At 45.4% G+C, this 15,148-nt stretch overlaps 1 protein-coding gene across 3 annotated transcripts in view; it reads left to right on the top strand.

Annotated features, from left to right (window-relative positions):
- LOC146783114 (uncharacterized) overlaps positions 1-15,148 on the top strand; it is a 108,501-nt gene that overhangs the window by 37,355 nt on the left and 55,998 nt on the right. For all 3 annotated transcript variants that reach the window (XM_085637314.1, XM_085637316.1, XM_085637315.1), the window contains one exon: positions 6,903-7,142. In XM_085637314.1, coding sequence (XP_085493440.1) covers positions 6,903-7,142 — 240 coding nt within the window. The remainder of the gene's footprint in view (positions 1-6,902; positions 7,143-15,148) is intronic.

Genomic DNA, 15,148 nt, shown 5'->3' with positions numbered 1-15,148 from the left:
GATGAAGGGGGAGGTCATTTTAGGTCTTGGCAGCATTGTAGGAGAAGGAGCGACCACCACTGTGGCTGCAACGGATGCTGTGGGTGTGTGCGAGTGAGGAGGAGTGCAAGTTTCTAGATGGTTGGTAGAAGTTCAATCACAGGTTGAGGTAGGCAGGTCCCAGGTCACGGAGGGCTTTGTAGGCGTGTGTGAGTATCTTGAACTGGCATCTCTTCTGGATGGGGAGCCAGTGGATGTCTCTCAGTTAGGGAATGATGCGAGTTCATTTGGGGAGTTCCAGGATGAGTCTGGCTGCAGCATTCTGTATGGTTTGTAGTCCTCTGAGGATCTGGGTGGAGATGCCGGTGTAGAGGGTATTGCCGTCGGCAAGGCGTCTGGTGATGAGGGCTGAGTGACAGTTTTTATGGTGTTGGTAGGGCTCGATCTGTGGAGCATGTGAAGTGTGTGAAAGCAAGATGAGGTGACTGCGTTGTTTTGTCGTTTCATGGTCATTTGGCTGTCGAGGATGATGCAGAGGTTGCGTGCAAGGTCGGTCGGTGTGGGTCCGAGTTCTGCAGGCCACCAGCTGTGGTCCCATGTGGAGGTGTTCTTCCCTAAGATGAGTACCTCAGTTTTGTTGGGGTTGAGCTGGAGGCAGTTGTCTCTCATCCATTAGCTTATGTTGGTCATGGCGTTGCAGAAGTTGATTTTGGTGTTCGTGGGGTCCTCCGTGAACGACAGGATCAACTGGGTGTCATATGTGTAGGAGATTATGTTAAGTCTGTGGGACCTAATCACGTCTGCAAGGGCGGTCATGTAGATGTTGAACAAGGTGAGGCTGAGGAATGATCCTTTTCGCGGACTCCACTAGAGTAGGGGTGCAGTTTAGTGCTGTGATCAGTTTCGTCCATTACTTCACTTCTGTGTGGTTCTTTGGTGGTGAGATTAAAATGAATTCAGGTTTTTGTGCATTTAGCTTCAGATGATTGCTAGTTAACCAGTGTAATGATACTTTTAAAGCCTCATTCATTAACTTGATGTCTTCCAGAGACGCGATCTTGATGTATATCTGCGTGTCGTCTGTGTACATGTGGTAGGATATGCTTGCATCTCTGAGAATTTCTGTAAGGAGTTCGACATACAGGTTGAAAAGTGATGGTGATAGTGTAGATCCTTGAGGGACTCCAATTGAATTTGGGCATGTTGGGGATATCGTCTGTATGACCAGGAATCTTTGCGTTCCATTCTGAAGGAGGGATTCAAACCATTTCAGCACATTTCCAGACAATCCCATCATGTCATGAAGCCTGGCTAGTAATTTTTCCTGATTTAGCTGACGACAGGTCAAGAGGGATTAGTAGACATGTTCTATTGTGATCTAGGGCCTGTAGCGCATCATCCACAATATTTAAGATCGCTGTTTCCGTACTGTGGCCTGTTCTGAATCCTGACTGGCAGTCGTCCAGCAGCTTGAAATTGGCGATGTGATGGCTCAGTTGATTTTGCACACATTTCTCAATTAATTTGGCAAGTAATGGAATATTGGTTACTGGGCGGAAGTTATTTGGTTCTGCCGGGTCCGCTGTAGGTTTTTTGATGATGGGGACGACTTGACCTGTTTTTAGCCATTCTGGAAGGATCCCTTGAGATAGAGAGGCATTTAATATTTTTGTCCATATTGGGATGACAATATGATTTTTAGGCATTTAGAGGGGAGTGGGTCATTATAGTGGTTATTAGGTTTGATATCCTAGAGCGTTTTGGCGATGGTATTCTGGTCATATAGCTTGAAGGTAGCCCATTGTGCCTTGTTTTTTGTCTATTCATTTTCGATTGTCGTGGTGGCATTGTTCAGTGTGGGGGGTTGGTTGGGAAGGTTGTCGGCTGCCATCCTGAGCTCTCTTTCAAGCGTGTTAGCCTTGTCGGTGAAGAATGTTGAGAATTCTTCACAACTCAGTTGAGTTTTAGTAGTTTCTTGGGCAGATTTGGCCAACTTATTGGATTGTTGTTTTAAGATCTCGAATAGTTTCCGTGGTCTGTTTTTGACGTTGTCCAGTTCTGATCTAATAAATTCCTTTTTAGAATTGATGATCTTTTTGTTGTACTCGTTTCTGATTTTTCTGAGGGATTTCAGCTCGGGGGATGATGGGTGCTGTCTCCATTTTCTTTCAGCAAGTCTTAGTTTCCGCCTATCTTCATTCAGTGTCCCATTAAACCATGGATTTTTATCCTTCTTTGTGACTCTTTTCAGTTTTAGTGGCATGGTGGAGTTGACTATATTCGTTACTGACGTAGTGTAGTGATCCGTTAGATCATTCACATTCTGCAAGTGGTTAGGCGGATTTAGGTTCTTCTCACATCTTTCTACTAGTAGTTCAGTAGTTCAATATTAGAGTCTTTGGTGTCCCGAGTCCACTTCTTGGTTTTGGTAGGCTGCGTGGTCTTGTTCTTTTTCAAGGTGGGTATCAGGAAGGTTATGGCATGATGATCTGACCAGTCGCATGGAACAATTGAGTGGATTGAAGTATCCTTGTTTCTCGAAATTATCCAGTCTAACGTTGCACCTTTCGAGTGTGTTGGTTGTATGCAGGCTTGGTAAGATTTATCTCAGTTAAAAAGTCTTTAAGTGCGTTGACCTGTTTGCCATTATTGTCGTCCCAGTGTAAATTAAAATCGCCTAGGAATATGTTATTAGAGTGAGTGTTAGAGTTAGCTGTGATGATCTCCATTAACTCGTCTATGAAAGTAGCATTATTTCCTGGTGGGTGGTAAAGCGCATGCAGGTTGCACCTTTGATTGTCTGCCGATCTTATATTGAGACCTAGGTATTCACAGGATTCGAGTGGGTCGGATTGTATTTGACTGACCTCTATATCCGATCGATGAATGCAGGCTACACCACCTCCTGTCTTTTTTAGTCTATCTAATCTCACAATGTTATACTGTGGGGGCACCAGAAGATCCATGAGTGGAGAAGAGGATTCCAATAGCCATGTTTCTGTTAGGATTGTAAGGTCAATTTCCTGGCTAACGATGAGGGCAGCGATGTCTGATGCATGTTTTACTGCGGACCGACAGTTGAGCAGTAGGCATATCAGTGGTTTCCCTGAGCTACTAGGGTTAAGCTCTTGCGAGTTGGTGGTTAGGTGGACTTGTTGTAATTTGTTAAGGTTGGGTTTCCTTTCCTTATGTCTGGAAGTTCTATTAGCATCGATCAGGACTGTCCTAATTTCCTCCCCTCTACTGCGGTCTGTAGGCTCAAACGCCCGGAGTAAGGATAAGGTTTCATCTTCAGATAAGTAATTAAGATTCCTGTCTGGCCGATTATGCCTATTTGATAATGGCATGGCTGTCTCACTGCTCTTTCTTTGAGAATTATGCACTAATTTTTGGATGTGCTCGACTTTGGAGTGAGTGCTTACAGTGATTTCAAGTATCTTTTCCATCGCTTGCAGTGAGCTTAGAATGTCCTGTGACATATTGCTTATTTGTGTTTGTAGCTCTTCGATTTCTCTCTGAGTCTGGGGTGAAGTATTAGGAGTACGCATCCGCTTATTTCGGGATTCGCGGTTTGCGTCCCAGTGTTTTAGATCTGTTTTTTTCCCCCGAGTTCCTTTTCTTTTTGTCATTAGTTCGGATGTCTGCGCCTCCTCTATGTGCGATGTGAGATGCGCTATCTGTGTCTTGTGATCTTAATACCACGTTCGGGGGATATAAGTTTCGTACAGTCCTAGATGTCACTTGTGCTGTAGTAGAGGGGGGTATGGGAGTGGTGATATCTTCCATATCAGTTATTTCTAGATTCCCGTTGAATGGCCTACTCGTAGAAGGGGTCCCATCATGGGGAGAGGTGTTGGTTCTACTCTCTGTAACGGCGTCGGGGCGGTATTGGCATATAATATAGATATTTTTGTTGTCTCTGTATCTTTGCCATCCAATGCGCCTCCTGTCACAGTTGTGTCTCCTAGTGGCATTGTATGTTGTGCTTCCTGAGGGTCTCTAGGTAGTATGATGCCTGTGGTGGTAGTGTTGGCGATGTATAGGATTACATACACAATCATTTTGAGATCCCTGGGGTCAGTGGATGCTTTTTTAGGAGGTGTCTGACATCTGTGTGCTTCCATTTTATCCAGGAAGGCGGCTGAGGAGATGGAGGTGTTGAGGATCCTGGTGAGATGTGTGCTGATAGGGTTCATTGCGAGTTTGTACAGGTGGTGGGGGTAGGGGTTGGTGAGTGCCCCGTAGTGGATGGAAGGCATGATGGCTGAGGTGGTGAGGGCAGTGATAGGAGACCAGGTGGCAATGGTTTGGCTGGTGTTCACTGGTTCGTTGAGGTCATTGAGGAAATGCGGGTTGTAAGTTTGCAATGTAATCTTGCTGTGGAAGTAGTCTCGGAGGGTGTCGCAGACGTCTTGAGATGGGTGGATGTGTTCTCTGGGGCTGTCAGGTTGGATAATTCTCTAACTATTTTGAAGAGCTCCTCTTTGTCATTGGCCGTGTATTCGATGCGGATGGTGATGGCTGCTTTCTTGGCTTCTTTAACATGTCGGTGGTAGTTGTTGAGGGCTGTTTTGTTATTTGCTCTGTTGGCGGGTTCTTGGTGGCTCGCCATTGTTTCTCCAGTTGGAGCAGTTGCGCATGGTGATTCTGAATTCTGGGGTGGACCAGCTGACATTTTTGAAAGTTTTGTTGTGTTTAGTAGGTTTCAGTGGGGTGACTGTCGGCACTGTTGGGGGTCCAGGCATCGAATTCTGGACTGCCTGGTCAAGGTCTACTGAAGCTGAGGCTTCGGGTTGGGTGGAGGTGAAGGCCTGTGTCCATTGGGATTCAGTGACCTTGCTCCACCTTCGGTGGGAGGTGAGGTGATGCTTATTGATGGTGTACTGGGCATCAGCGATGGTGAAGTGTACGATGGTGTGGTCAGTCCAGGTGAGTTCTGTGTTGTGGCTGAATTTGATTCTGTCACTGGAGGTAAAAATGGGGTCAAATGTGTGTCCTGCTTTGTGCATGGGTTCAGTGACCAGTTAGGTGAGGCTGATGTTGTCCAGGTTGTGCAAGAGGATAATGGAGTTGGCATCATTGGGGTTGTCAATGTGGAAGTTGAGGTCGCCAAGTAGGACGTAGTGATGAGAGTCGATTGCTAGGGTGGCAATGAGGTTGAGGATGGCATCGCAGAATGTTGCTCGGTATCCTCGGGGTCTGTAGGTGAGGGTGCCAATATGAACCAAAGTGGCCTTTCATTGTATTAACAATCCGATAGAAAAGTATGTAAAGGTCCTGAAGAATCTCTAGTTGGTTAAAACACGTTGGGTGTAACCCCATCTTTCTAATTAACTGAAATAAATATATCTTCCAGCAAAATGAATTTTTGAATCTCCACTTAAAAAATACCTGTATCCGTGGAACTAGAAAATATATGAGTGCTTACGCGTCTTACATTAATATGGGTAACAAATGGAGCAAGTGAGTGGAGGGCATGAGAGGAGGTCAGGTTAGATCCAAGTAATGACTTTTTATTTACACTTTGGGTTCGAGACTGAGAGTTGGGTCGCTATTTGCATTGACCTTCAGTGGAACACCGGTACCGCTCTGGTGGTCTAATCTACCAAATTGTAAAGAAAAAGGAGGGTGGACAACTAGGAATAGCTGGGGGATTCCGGGCAGAGATTACAGTCAGTCAAAAAAATCTTTATTTTGGCCATGCAGGCCATAAAAGCACATAAAACAATACGATACATTTTAGCGAAATACAGCACGTCATTTTAAAAATGATATACTTTGTTTCCCTTTCTTTTTCTTCTAAAATCACTATAAGTATACAAATCGTGACTGCATTCTTAAGTTAGCACCCCCAAGCCTGCTCAGTATTCCGCAGCAGGAGATTGTGCAATGTGCATAAAATACATCCTTTCTACATTGAGTGCATAGTGAGCAGCAATAACACGTGCTGTAACAAATGACTGTTCCGTTAAGAATTAAAACACCTTATTTGGCACTAGAAAACTTTGTTCTTGTCTAATAAATACTATAGAAAGAATAATAGGGATGCCGATTTAAAATAGATACAATTATAGGAGTAATAAAACACCTGACGGCGGTAGATTGGGTCGGGGGTAAACATGCGAAAGAGTGTGTACGTACCACATTGTCCTAAAAGGTGCATAACATAGCATAACTAATAATTGCTGTAAATTTAAGAGTTTCCTGTAGGGGCTTTCTTTAGAATAGCTCTCTGAGTGCACCACATGGAGTATAAAAACCGCGAGATGGAGAACTCAATAGGCAGAAGCAGAGATTACAGATTCTCCTCTTTGTTTACCACCCATACATTCTCCAGGATGCAAGGGTAGCTCACCTCCAGCAGTAGCAGGAGTGGATCTGTGCAAGGAGCTGTCAGGTAGTGTTGTGAACTATGATGGTGTGTTTGTAGCCAGACCTTCTGCCCATCATGAGCTAGATTAAAGACTTGTGGGAGGTGAATTTAGGAAGATGCAACAGGGTGGAAGGAGGCTATTGGTTAAGTTCAGTATGGCGAGGGGTACATCACTGACCGTGGCCTGGAAGAGTGCATCTACACAGCCCTTCATCACATGAGAGCTGTAATCTCCACTGCTTCAGACACCTCCTCAAGCCACAACCTTTGAAGTCTAGCACTGTGGGTCATCAGCACCTAAAGAATGACTGCAGGTGCGAGCGCGCGACACAAAGGACCTGACACGCTCAGTGGACGGAGCATTGCGTCCTACGTTGATGCTGGTGAGCGCGTGGCAGCTGGTGGATGGGGTAGTGGGTTGAGATGACTCGGAGAAAGGCCTCTTTCACTCTGTTTCAATGATCTTTAATGCTGTGACTGAGGGGGGAGAGTGTACTTGAATTTATCGTTTTACAGTGTCTGGACCTCACTGTGCCGTCTGAATCAACAGGATTTCCCCCCGGATCAGCAGGATTTCCTTCCGGCTCAGTGGGCTTTTCAGCGGAACCTGCGGGATTTCCATCTGGTTCAGCAGGATTTCCATCTGGTCCTGTCGAGTTTCCTTCTGGCTCAGCAGGATTTTCATTTCTTGACACTGACTTTTGCTTGAGGAGTGAAGGCGAGCCCACTACGAACATGACTGCTCAGATTCCGACAGGAGAAACGGAAAGAGGGACTGGCCCAGACCACGGTAGGCAAATATGTTCTTAAGCTGTTACATTTCTCAGATTGGTCCTTGTGTGTCTGCAAGTTATGCAGCAGCCAGTAACAAATCAAAATATCTGTCTGTTAGTATTGCCAAAGCCAGTAGGTTCACCTTTAGAAGGGGAATGCTGACCTAATGGCTTTCCCAAACCAATGCTTGTTTGCATTGGTTTTCAGTTGCTTTTAATTTTGTATTGTTTTCTGTACCGACAGGGCTGTCACCCATGCAGGAACATTAAAGTAACAAACCAAAAAACTAAATGAAACGGCTGTAGTACGTTGAGACATGTATGTGCGCATACGCCTTGAAGCATATGCACACCCACATGCACAAGGGAGCCATTTGGCTAGGGTTCTAGATGGCTGCTGGGTGTGTCTCACCGCCATCCTAATACATACTTCATGATGAGTGACAACCATGCTACCTTTCTGTTCTTTATCGTTTTAACATGGCTGGTAGCCATGTTGGTACGAAAAACTGAAAAAAAAATAAAAAAGTACAAGAAATCGCTGGAGGTGACGTGAGCTGCTAACCGCGATGTGCTGATGCCAACTCTCATGGGCAACCCTGTCAACCAATGACTAAAGACAGCGAAACCAGAGTAGCCAATGGCTGAAAGGGGTGGTCCAAAAGCTCCTTTCTGGATTGTATATGTATGTATAAGTTGTGTGTTTATGTGGTTTTGTGTGGTGTATGTCGTGTGGTGAGATGAGCTCTCCCCAAACAGCTGCCTCTGTCTGCTGGCGAAACGTACACCATTTCAGTTACACGGTGACTATAAAAAAAGCAACATTTCAGTAAACATTAAACAGCAGAATTTCAAACCTTTGTATAAACATTTAACTTTGCAGAAACTATTCGGTTCCTTATCTGCGTTTGATAGACCTAACGGTTTCCATGTTTTAAAAGAGTTTTTAGTGATATTTGCTTCCACAAAGTCTTTTTCAATGCTTTGGAAGTAAGGGTCAGTGTCTCCTACTTGGTCGCCCCCAGTCCTCTTAGCATACTTAATGTCACACGTGTGTCAGGCCAGTGCCCTGGGACCGGTGTGACTCGGAGCCATTTATGGAATCCGTGCAACAGGTATTGCGGCTGTCCTTGGAAGTGGTGCAGATTGGGGTGTACAAATTCTTCCTACTTCCACAGATAGAGTAAATTCACAGATACACGCACATACACTCATCATACGCTTGGGCCCATTTCACTAACATACACTCAGATTACTCCATTAGCACTGAACCTGTGGAAAGAAACCTTCTAAACACCCTGCATCTACACACATGGTCGATAAGACCTAATTGTGACTGTCCTGAGTCATGATCTAAACAATCTATACAACAATAATCAAAATAGAGTACTCAATAATTGACAAGAAATAACCACCAACACTGTATTTAAAATTATGGTACTTTATCTAAAATTGGTCAAAAGAAAATCAATCAAAGTAAATCATTATTCTCATAATTACCTATTCTAGCTAAATGTCAGAATGGGTCAGGACAGGTCTCTCAGTAAAAGTCTCCCAAGTCGCCGTCCTCACAGCATAGATCCTCACCAACGCAGGTTTGGGAAGAAGTGGCAAAGTGGCAAAAACCCTCTCTAGGCTAACAATATTTATAATGTGTTTAACAATAGAAGGCAACATAAAATGTTTTCGATATCCGCTGAACTGCTGAGCAAAGCGAGCAGGAAAGGATGTAGCATCGCTACATTTAGAAAATCTCCGCTCAGGAAAAATCACAAAAATAAAAAGACAGAACACGGAACTGGAAATTAAAAAAGTAACTCTTCATGTTCATCTTTCCTCGGAACCAACATCATGATCTCAGAGTTCATTCATTATGGCTCCTTTGTCCTCCAAGGTTACTCGGATGTATCTGGATGCTTGCCCAGAACTGCTACTGTCCTCACGGAAAATTTTAACCAGGCGAAGACTGTGGTCAGATGACTCTCGACCATGTTCAGCAAGGCCTTCTCATCACAAAATTCACTCGAATACAGGCTTTAAACGGTAGCCATTTTCCCACCAGGCCAAAATGTACCATCTTAATTAAAAGAGACAAAACAACGTTACCACAGCATAGTGATTAAACAGTGTTAACCCCACTAATACCCTTATGTGTATGTAATTATCTAGCCTTTGCAACACAAGAAAAGCATTAGTACATAACATTTAAAAAGCGTTTTTCCCGTGCTTTAAATAAACAGCACTCAGCAACAGTTATTAATAAAACATGCACATTTATTAAATAGCAACGCAAAAGCATTCCCACGTGTCGTTTTTCTCTCATTAGTACGTATTGGTTAGTTAAAACATTTACACAAAACAAATAATTAATAGTTAAAATTAATATTTTATTAATCGACAAATAGACAAACAAGAGCTTTAAAAACCCAATAGATTTTCAACAGAATACTCTGCTCCAGCAGAAGCTCAGGGCCCAGGTTCTAGGGGAGCACCGATGAGCCAAGTGCCTTCTCTTAAGGCTTCAGGCTTCATCCTGAAACGTGGAATTTTACAAATGATCCACCTGCACAAGGGACGTGATGCCTCAGAAATCTACGTGTCCTGTTAAATACTCCACTGATCCCTGTAGGTGACAAAGTACAGCAGAGCTCTGATAATAGCTTCTCTGATTTTGTACTATCAGGGTTTAGATTTTAGCGAGGCACACCCTTACAAACTAACTTGTTTAAGAGCCTGATTTAGAGTTCGGCGGACGGGTTACTCCATCACAAACGTGACGGGTTTCCCGTCCGCCGTATTAGAAGTGGCACTTGGAATACGGCGGATGAGAAATCCCCCACGTTTGCAATGGAGTAACCTGTCAGACGAAATCGAAATCAGACCCTAAGTGTATTCACCAGCTACACTCCATCTCTTACCATCTCTTCCCAGACTGGAAAAGACTTGAAATTTAATTCTGACAAAGACAGGAGTAGGAGTTTTTCCAGGGTCTGAAAAAAGAGGGTATATAGAAAGTGGATTTGTAATCACTCAACAGGGTTTCACATGCAAAAGTGTGTCTATATATGCTCTTGCCAAAATACAATTTACACAGTTATGTTAAGTGCATGGCTGTTTCCAGGCCTGGTTCTGTAAAATCTTGTGAATGCAAGAACATATTCATGCAGGTGCACTTTTGTGTCGTTTCTTAAGAGTCCTCATTTATTTATTTTCATGTTGTTTTTAATTTGCCAATAATGGTTTCACAATGATTCCCCATTATTAATCTTTTTTAAAATGTGAGTACCACCACCTCAGTAGAAAAGCAAAGAAAGCTGCCCTACAGGAAACCATCAATGCCAACGCACTCAACAGCAAATAACTTTTTGCCGCGGTCAAAGAATTCGCCAAATCCAACACAGAGACAGCAGACATCCCACCATCCCAAGACGTCTGCAACAACCTCAGCACCTTCTTCCACCGCAAGATTAAGGAGGTCTTTGACAGCTTTAACAGCCTCGACACCTAAGTCCCTCTCACCCACTCGCAACCACCCACCCAATGACACCGGACCACAGCAGACCCTGCCCAGCTGGTCTCCCCTAACTGCTGACAACACCCTCAAGATCAAGAAGAGCATCCACTTCGGAGCACCCTCAGACCCCTGCCTGCAGCACATCCACATCTTCAGCAAAGCTGGCACCTCCATCGCCACCGAACTGTGATGCACCATTAACTGCTCCATCATCTCTGTCACCTGCCTGGACGACTGGAAACACGCAGAGATAAACCCCTAGTTGAAGAAACCCTCTGCCGACCCGAAGGACCTCAAGAACTTCAGACCCATCTTTCTGCTCCCTTTTCCAGCCAAGGTCATCGAGAAGGCCATCAACCTCCAACTTTCCAAGTTCATCAAAGCGAACCACATCCTGGACCTCTCCCAATCCGGCTTCAGAAGAAACCACAGCACAGAGACCGCACTCCTTGCTGCCAGAGATGATGTCCGCACCCTCCTCGACCGAGGCAAAACTGCAGCCCTCATCCTCCTGGACCTCTCGGGCTGCCTTTGACACCATCTCCCACCGCACCCTATGCACAAGACTCCATGTCACCGGCAACCACGACAAAGCCCTAGAATAGATCAATCAATCAATCAATCAATCAAGAAATTTATATAGCGCGCTACTCACCCGGAGGGTCTCAAGGCGCTTGGGGGGGGGGGGGGTGGTGGGGGGGGGTCTGCTACTGCTCGAACAGCCAGGTCTTGAGTTGCTTCCTGAAGGAGAGGTGTTCTTGGGTCTGACGAAGGTGGAAGGGGAGGGAGTTCCATGTCTTGGCTGCCAGGTAGGAGAAGGATCTTCCTCCCATGGTGGCTCTTCGGATGCGTGGAACGGCGGCGAGGGCGTGGCTGGTTGAACGAAGCTGGCGGGTGGGAGTGTAGAAGGTCAGGCGGTTGTTGAGGTACCACTCCACTCCTTCCTCACAGGCCGAACACAGAGAGTCAGACTACCACTGTTCCACTCTGAATCTACAGAGATCAGCTGCACAGTACCACAGAGCTCCTCCCTGAGCCCCATTCTCTGCAACATCTACATGGCCCCGCTCACAGCCATCATCAGGAACCACGGACTCAACATCATCTTGTACGCGGACGTCACCCATCTGAACCTCTCACTCACCAATGAACCCATAGTTGCCAAGAACAACTTCCACAGCGGGATGAAGGCTGTCGCCACCTGGATGAAGGCGAGCTGCCTCAAGCTAAGCTCAGAGAAGATCCAAATCCTCATCCTGGGGTCCACCCCCTACACCTGGGATGACTCCTGGTGGCCTGCAGATCTTGGGTCCCCCCCGCACCCACAGACCACGCACAAAACCTCGGCATCACCCTGATCTCCTTGCTCGCCATTAACTTCCAGATCAACGTGTCTCATTATCCTGCTTCCATACGCTACACCTGCTCCAAAAGACCTTCAAGTGGATCCCTACCGAGTCCAAATAGACGGTCACCCACGCACTCATCGGCAGCAGACTCGACTATGGCAACAAACTCTACACTGACATCACCAAAGAAACTCTTCAAGAAACTGCAAAACATTCAGAATGCATCCGCTAGACTCATCCTCTATATCCCCCTCCACAGCCACATCACTGGCCAGCTGAGAGACCTCCACTGGCTCCCAGTCAACAAAAGAATCAACTTCAAGATCCTCACACACGCCTACAAAGCCCTACAGAACCCGGGACCTGTGTAGCTCAACCACCATTTCGCATTCCACGCACCCACCAGAGACCTCTGCTCCACCCAACTGACCCTGGCTGCCATCCCACATATCCACAAGACCACGGCAGGTAGAAAAATACTACTCCTACCTCACAGCAAGGACCTAGAACACCATGCCTCTCCACCTCAGGCAATCACCGTCACTGCTTCAGTTCAGGAAGGACCTCAAGACCTGGCTTGTCGACTGACCCACAGTGCCTTCCAAGGGATCAGCACCCCCACCCCAGTGCCTTGAGACCCTTATGGCTGAGCAGTTTCACTTTACAAGTCACCTGACTGATTGATTGAGTATGCATCAAACACATTTTACTCAATGATGCTACAGAAAAGTGGCATTTAAGGTGCAAAATAGTTTATCACAACGTTTTTTCAATTGCATTTTTTGTGTACATTTTCTTTTGAAAGCACATAAACAGACGTGCTGCTTCAAACTTCTGCATGTAGTTTCGTATAATCAGGGAACATTTTGAGAGCATTATAAATAGTTGTATTACCTTACAACGCATGCCATGACCCCGCATGCCATGACCCCGCATGCCATGACCCCGCATGCCGTTGAAAGCAAATCTTTACCCCGACTTGCTGTCAGGGGTGCCCTGGAAGTTGGAATAGTTTAATTTACTCTTCCAACTCCAGTGTGTGCAACAGTAGGGAAGGTGCGTGAGTTAAATTCAACACCTTCTACCCCCTGCTACGCACCTTTTGCGTTGCAATGGCATGCGTTGTAATGGCATGCGTTGCAATGGCATGCGTTGTAATGGCATGCGTTGCAATGGCATGCGTTGTAATGGCTGTTTTCCATTATAAAAAGGCTCAGATTCTTACACCTTGCAAATATGTGTACATGTTTTTATACTAGATCAAATGCTCACAGCTCAAAGCATTCCTTTAGAGCCTTAGCTTACTAGTAAAGGCGTTGCATTAATGAATCATATTCATGTTTTGACAGCTTATCTGTGTGGATACAAACCTAACCTTAGTGGCAGATAAATGTTTTTGCGACAAAACATTCACGATTCTATTGAGGACACGGAGGTGATAACTATCCTACTCGTCCTTTACCAAAAGTCCACAGCAGCGAGTCACAAGAACTTACATGAACTACAAGTCCCATGATCCTTTGTAGAAAAAGTATAGAACAATGTAGCCAATCATGACAGCCCCTGTGAGTCCAAATAGAGATGATGCCATCTTGACAGCCTCTTTGTTTGCAGTGATTATAGTACTCTTGTTCTCATTGCACACTCTATTTAAAAAAGTCATCCACAAAGCATTCCTAATTGGTCTTTAATCTTGTTTTTTTGTGATCCTGCAATTAAAAATATCTTTGAACAACCTCCCATGAGTAACATTTGAAGTGATAAAAGGGGGTAACAGTAGCAAGGGTATGTGTAGTATCTTGATGTTATGTTATAATGTCCCCTTTCACCTTGCTCCGAGCAGCTCAGCCAGTGTGAGTGTTCTGTGTGGAATGTTGGTGTGATGGACATGAGTGGAGCTTGGGCGCCTGGTGTGAGTGTTGACAGCTGAAAGATGGGCTGAGCAGCTAGCAGGCTGCTCCTGGTGGGGCTGTTAACACACATCTTATGGACTTAATAAACTTCCTTAAAAAACACTCCTCGGCTGCATCTACTATGTCACCTCTACGCATGGGACAAGACCAATACATTTTGGCGAGGATTTGGAGACTAACTCTCGCTCTATGTGTTCTTCTTAAGAAGTTAAAGATGAAGTGTCAAAGATGTTGGATGGTACCTACTGAAACTACAAGTGGAAACAACTCACAGAACTGTTCTGAGAGACAGTGGTTCACGAATGACCACACAGGCAGTGCCTGTACACGTCCAGGAGGAAGTGTTGGAAAAAAGAAACAAGAAAATCAAGAACCAACTAACTGGAAGAGCACGCCTCGCAGCCCCACCAGTGTCCCTCACACCGGACAACCCCAGCCAAGGCGTGCTCTGCTCACAAACATCTCACCTATTGGACTTTAAAGAAACAAGAGTTGTGCGCTTCTTCATGCTCAACTATTTAAAGTGTGGCAATTTGAAGGAAGAGCAATTGTCAATTTTGTACTACATCTTGTGCAACTGAATACAGATTGACTCCTTATTAGTGTGTTGTGAGCTCTTGGCAAGACTCCGAGCTTCGTGAGATGTGTGTCTACACAACTGGCTTTACTGCCGACATTGCGACATTGTCTCCGTCATCGTTGCATTTTTGGAAACCTTGCTTGTGCCAGCTTTGTTATGTTTGTTGCATATGTTTTACATGCTTTCACCCGCTTGTGAGACATCACCCTAGTGATTGCTGCTGGAGTGGGATATTTGGTGAGTCTACTTAAAATGTTTTTTATTTTTTTTGTCTCTCTCATTCGGGGCTCTCACAAGTCTTTTCCGTTAAACCGCTGTGATGTAGTTTAAATCCAGGCAGGAATCGCAAGTAGCGTGCACACACTTACTTGCATTATTCTGTCGTGCAGAGACTTTTCCTCGAGGTCTTCGTTGCTAGGCAGTCTGGTACTCTGCTGCTGGACGTTTTGATGCATTAACGCGCTGGGAGCCACCCTGCGCGCGTCACCACTACGTGCCGCCATCTTTTGTTTCCTGGCTCCCTGCAAGCTCCGTGACTGGATTCTGTGTGGCAGTGCTGAAGTGTTCTTCGACGTTCAAACAGCACACAGCATAGCGAAGGCACCCCTCACCTGGTCGCCCCACCCGGATCCCACAAACTTAGACCACACCAATTTCACTTTATGGC

The sequence above is a fragment of the Triturus cristatus genome, chromosome 12 (assembly GCF_964204655.1).
Source record: "Triturus cristatus chromosome 12, aTriCri1.1, whole genome shotgun sequence".
NCBI classification, from domain to species: domain Eukaryota; kingdom Metazoa; phylum Chordata; class Amphibia; order Caudata; family Salamandridae; genus Triturus; species Triturus cristatus.
Note: the sequence above shows the minus strand (reverse complement) of the source record. Positions and strands in the feature narration are given on the sequence as shown.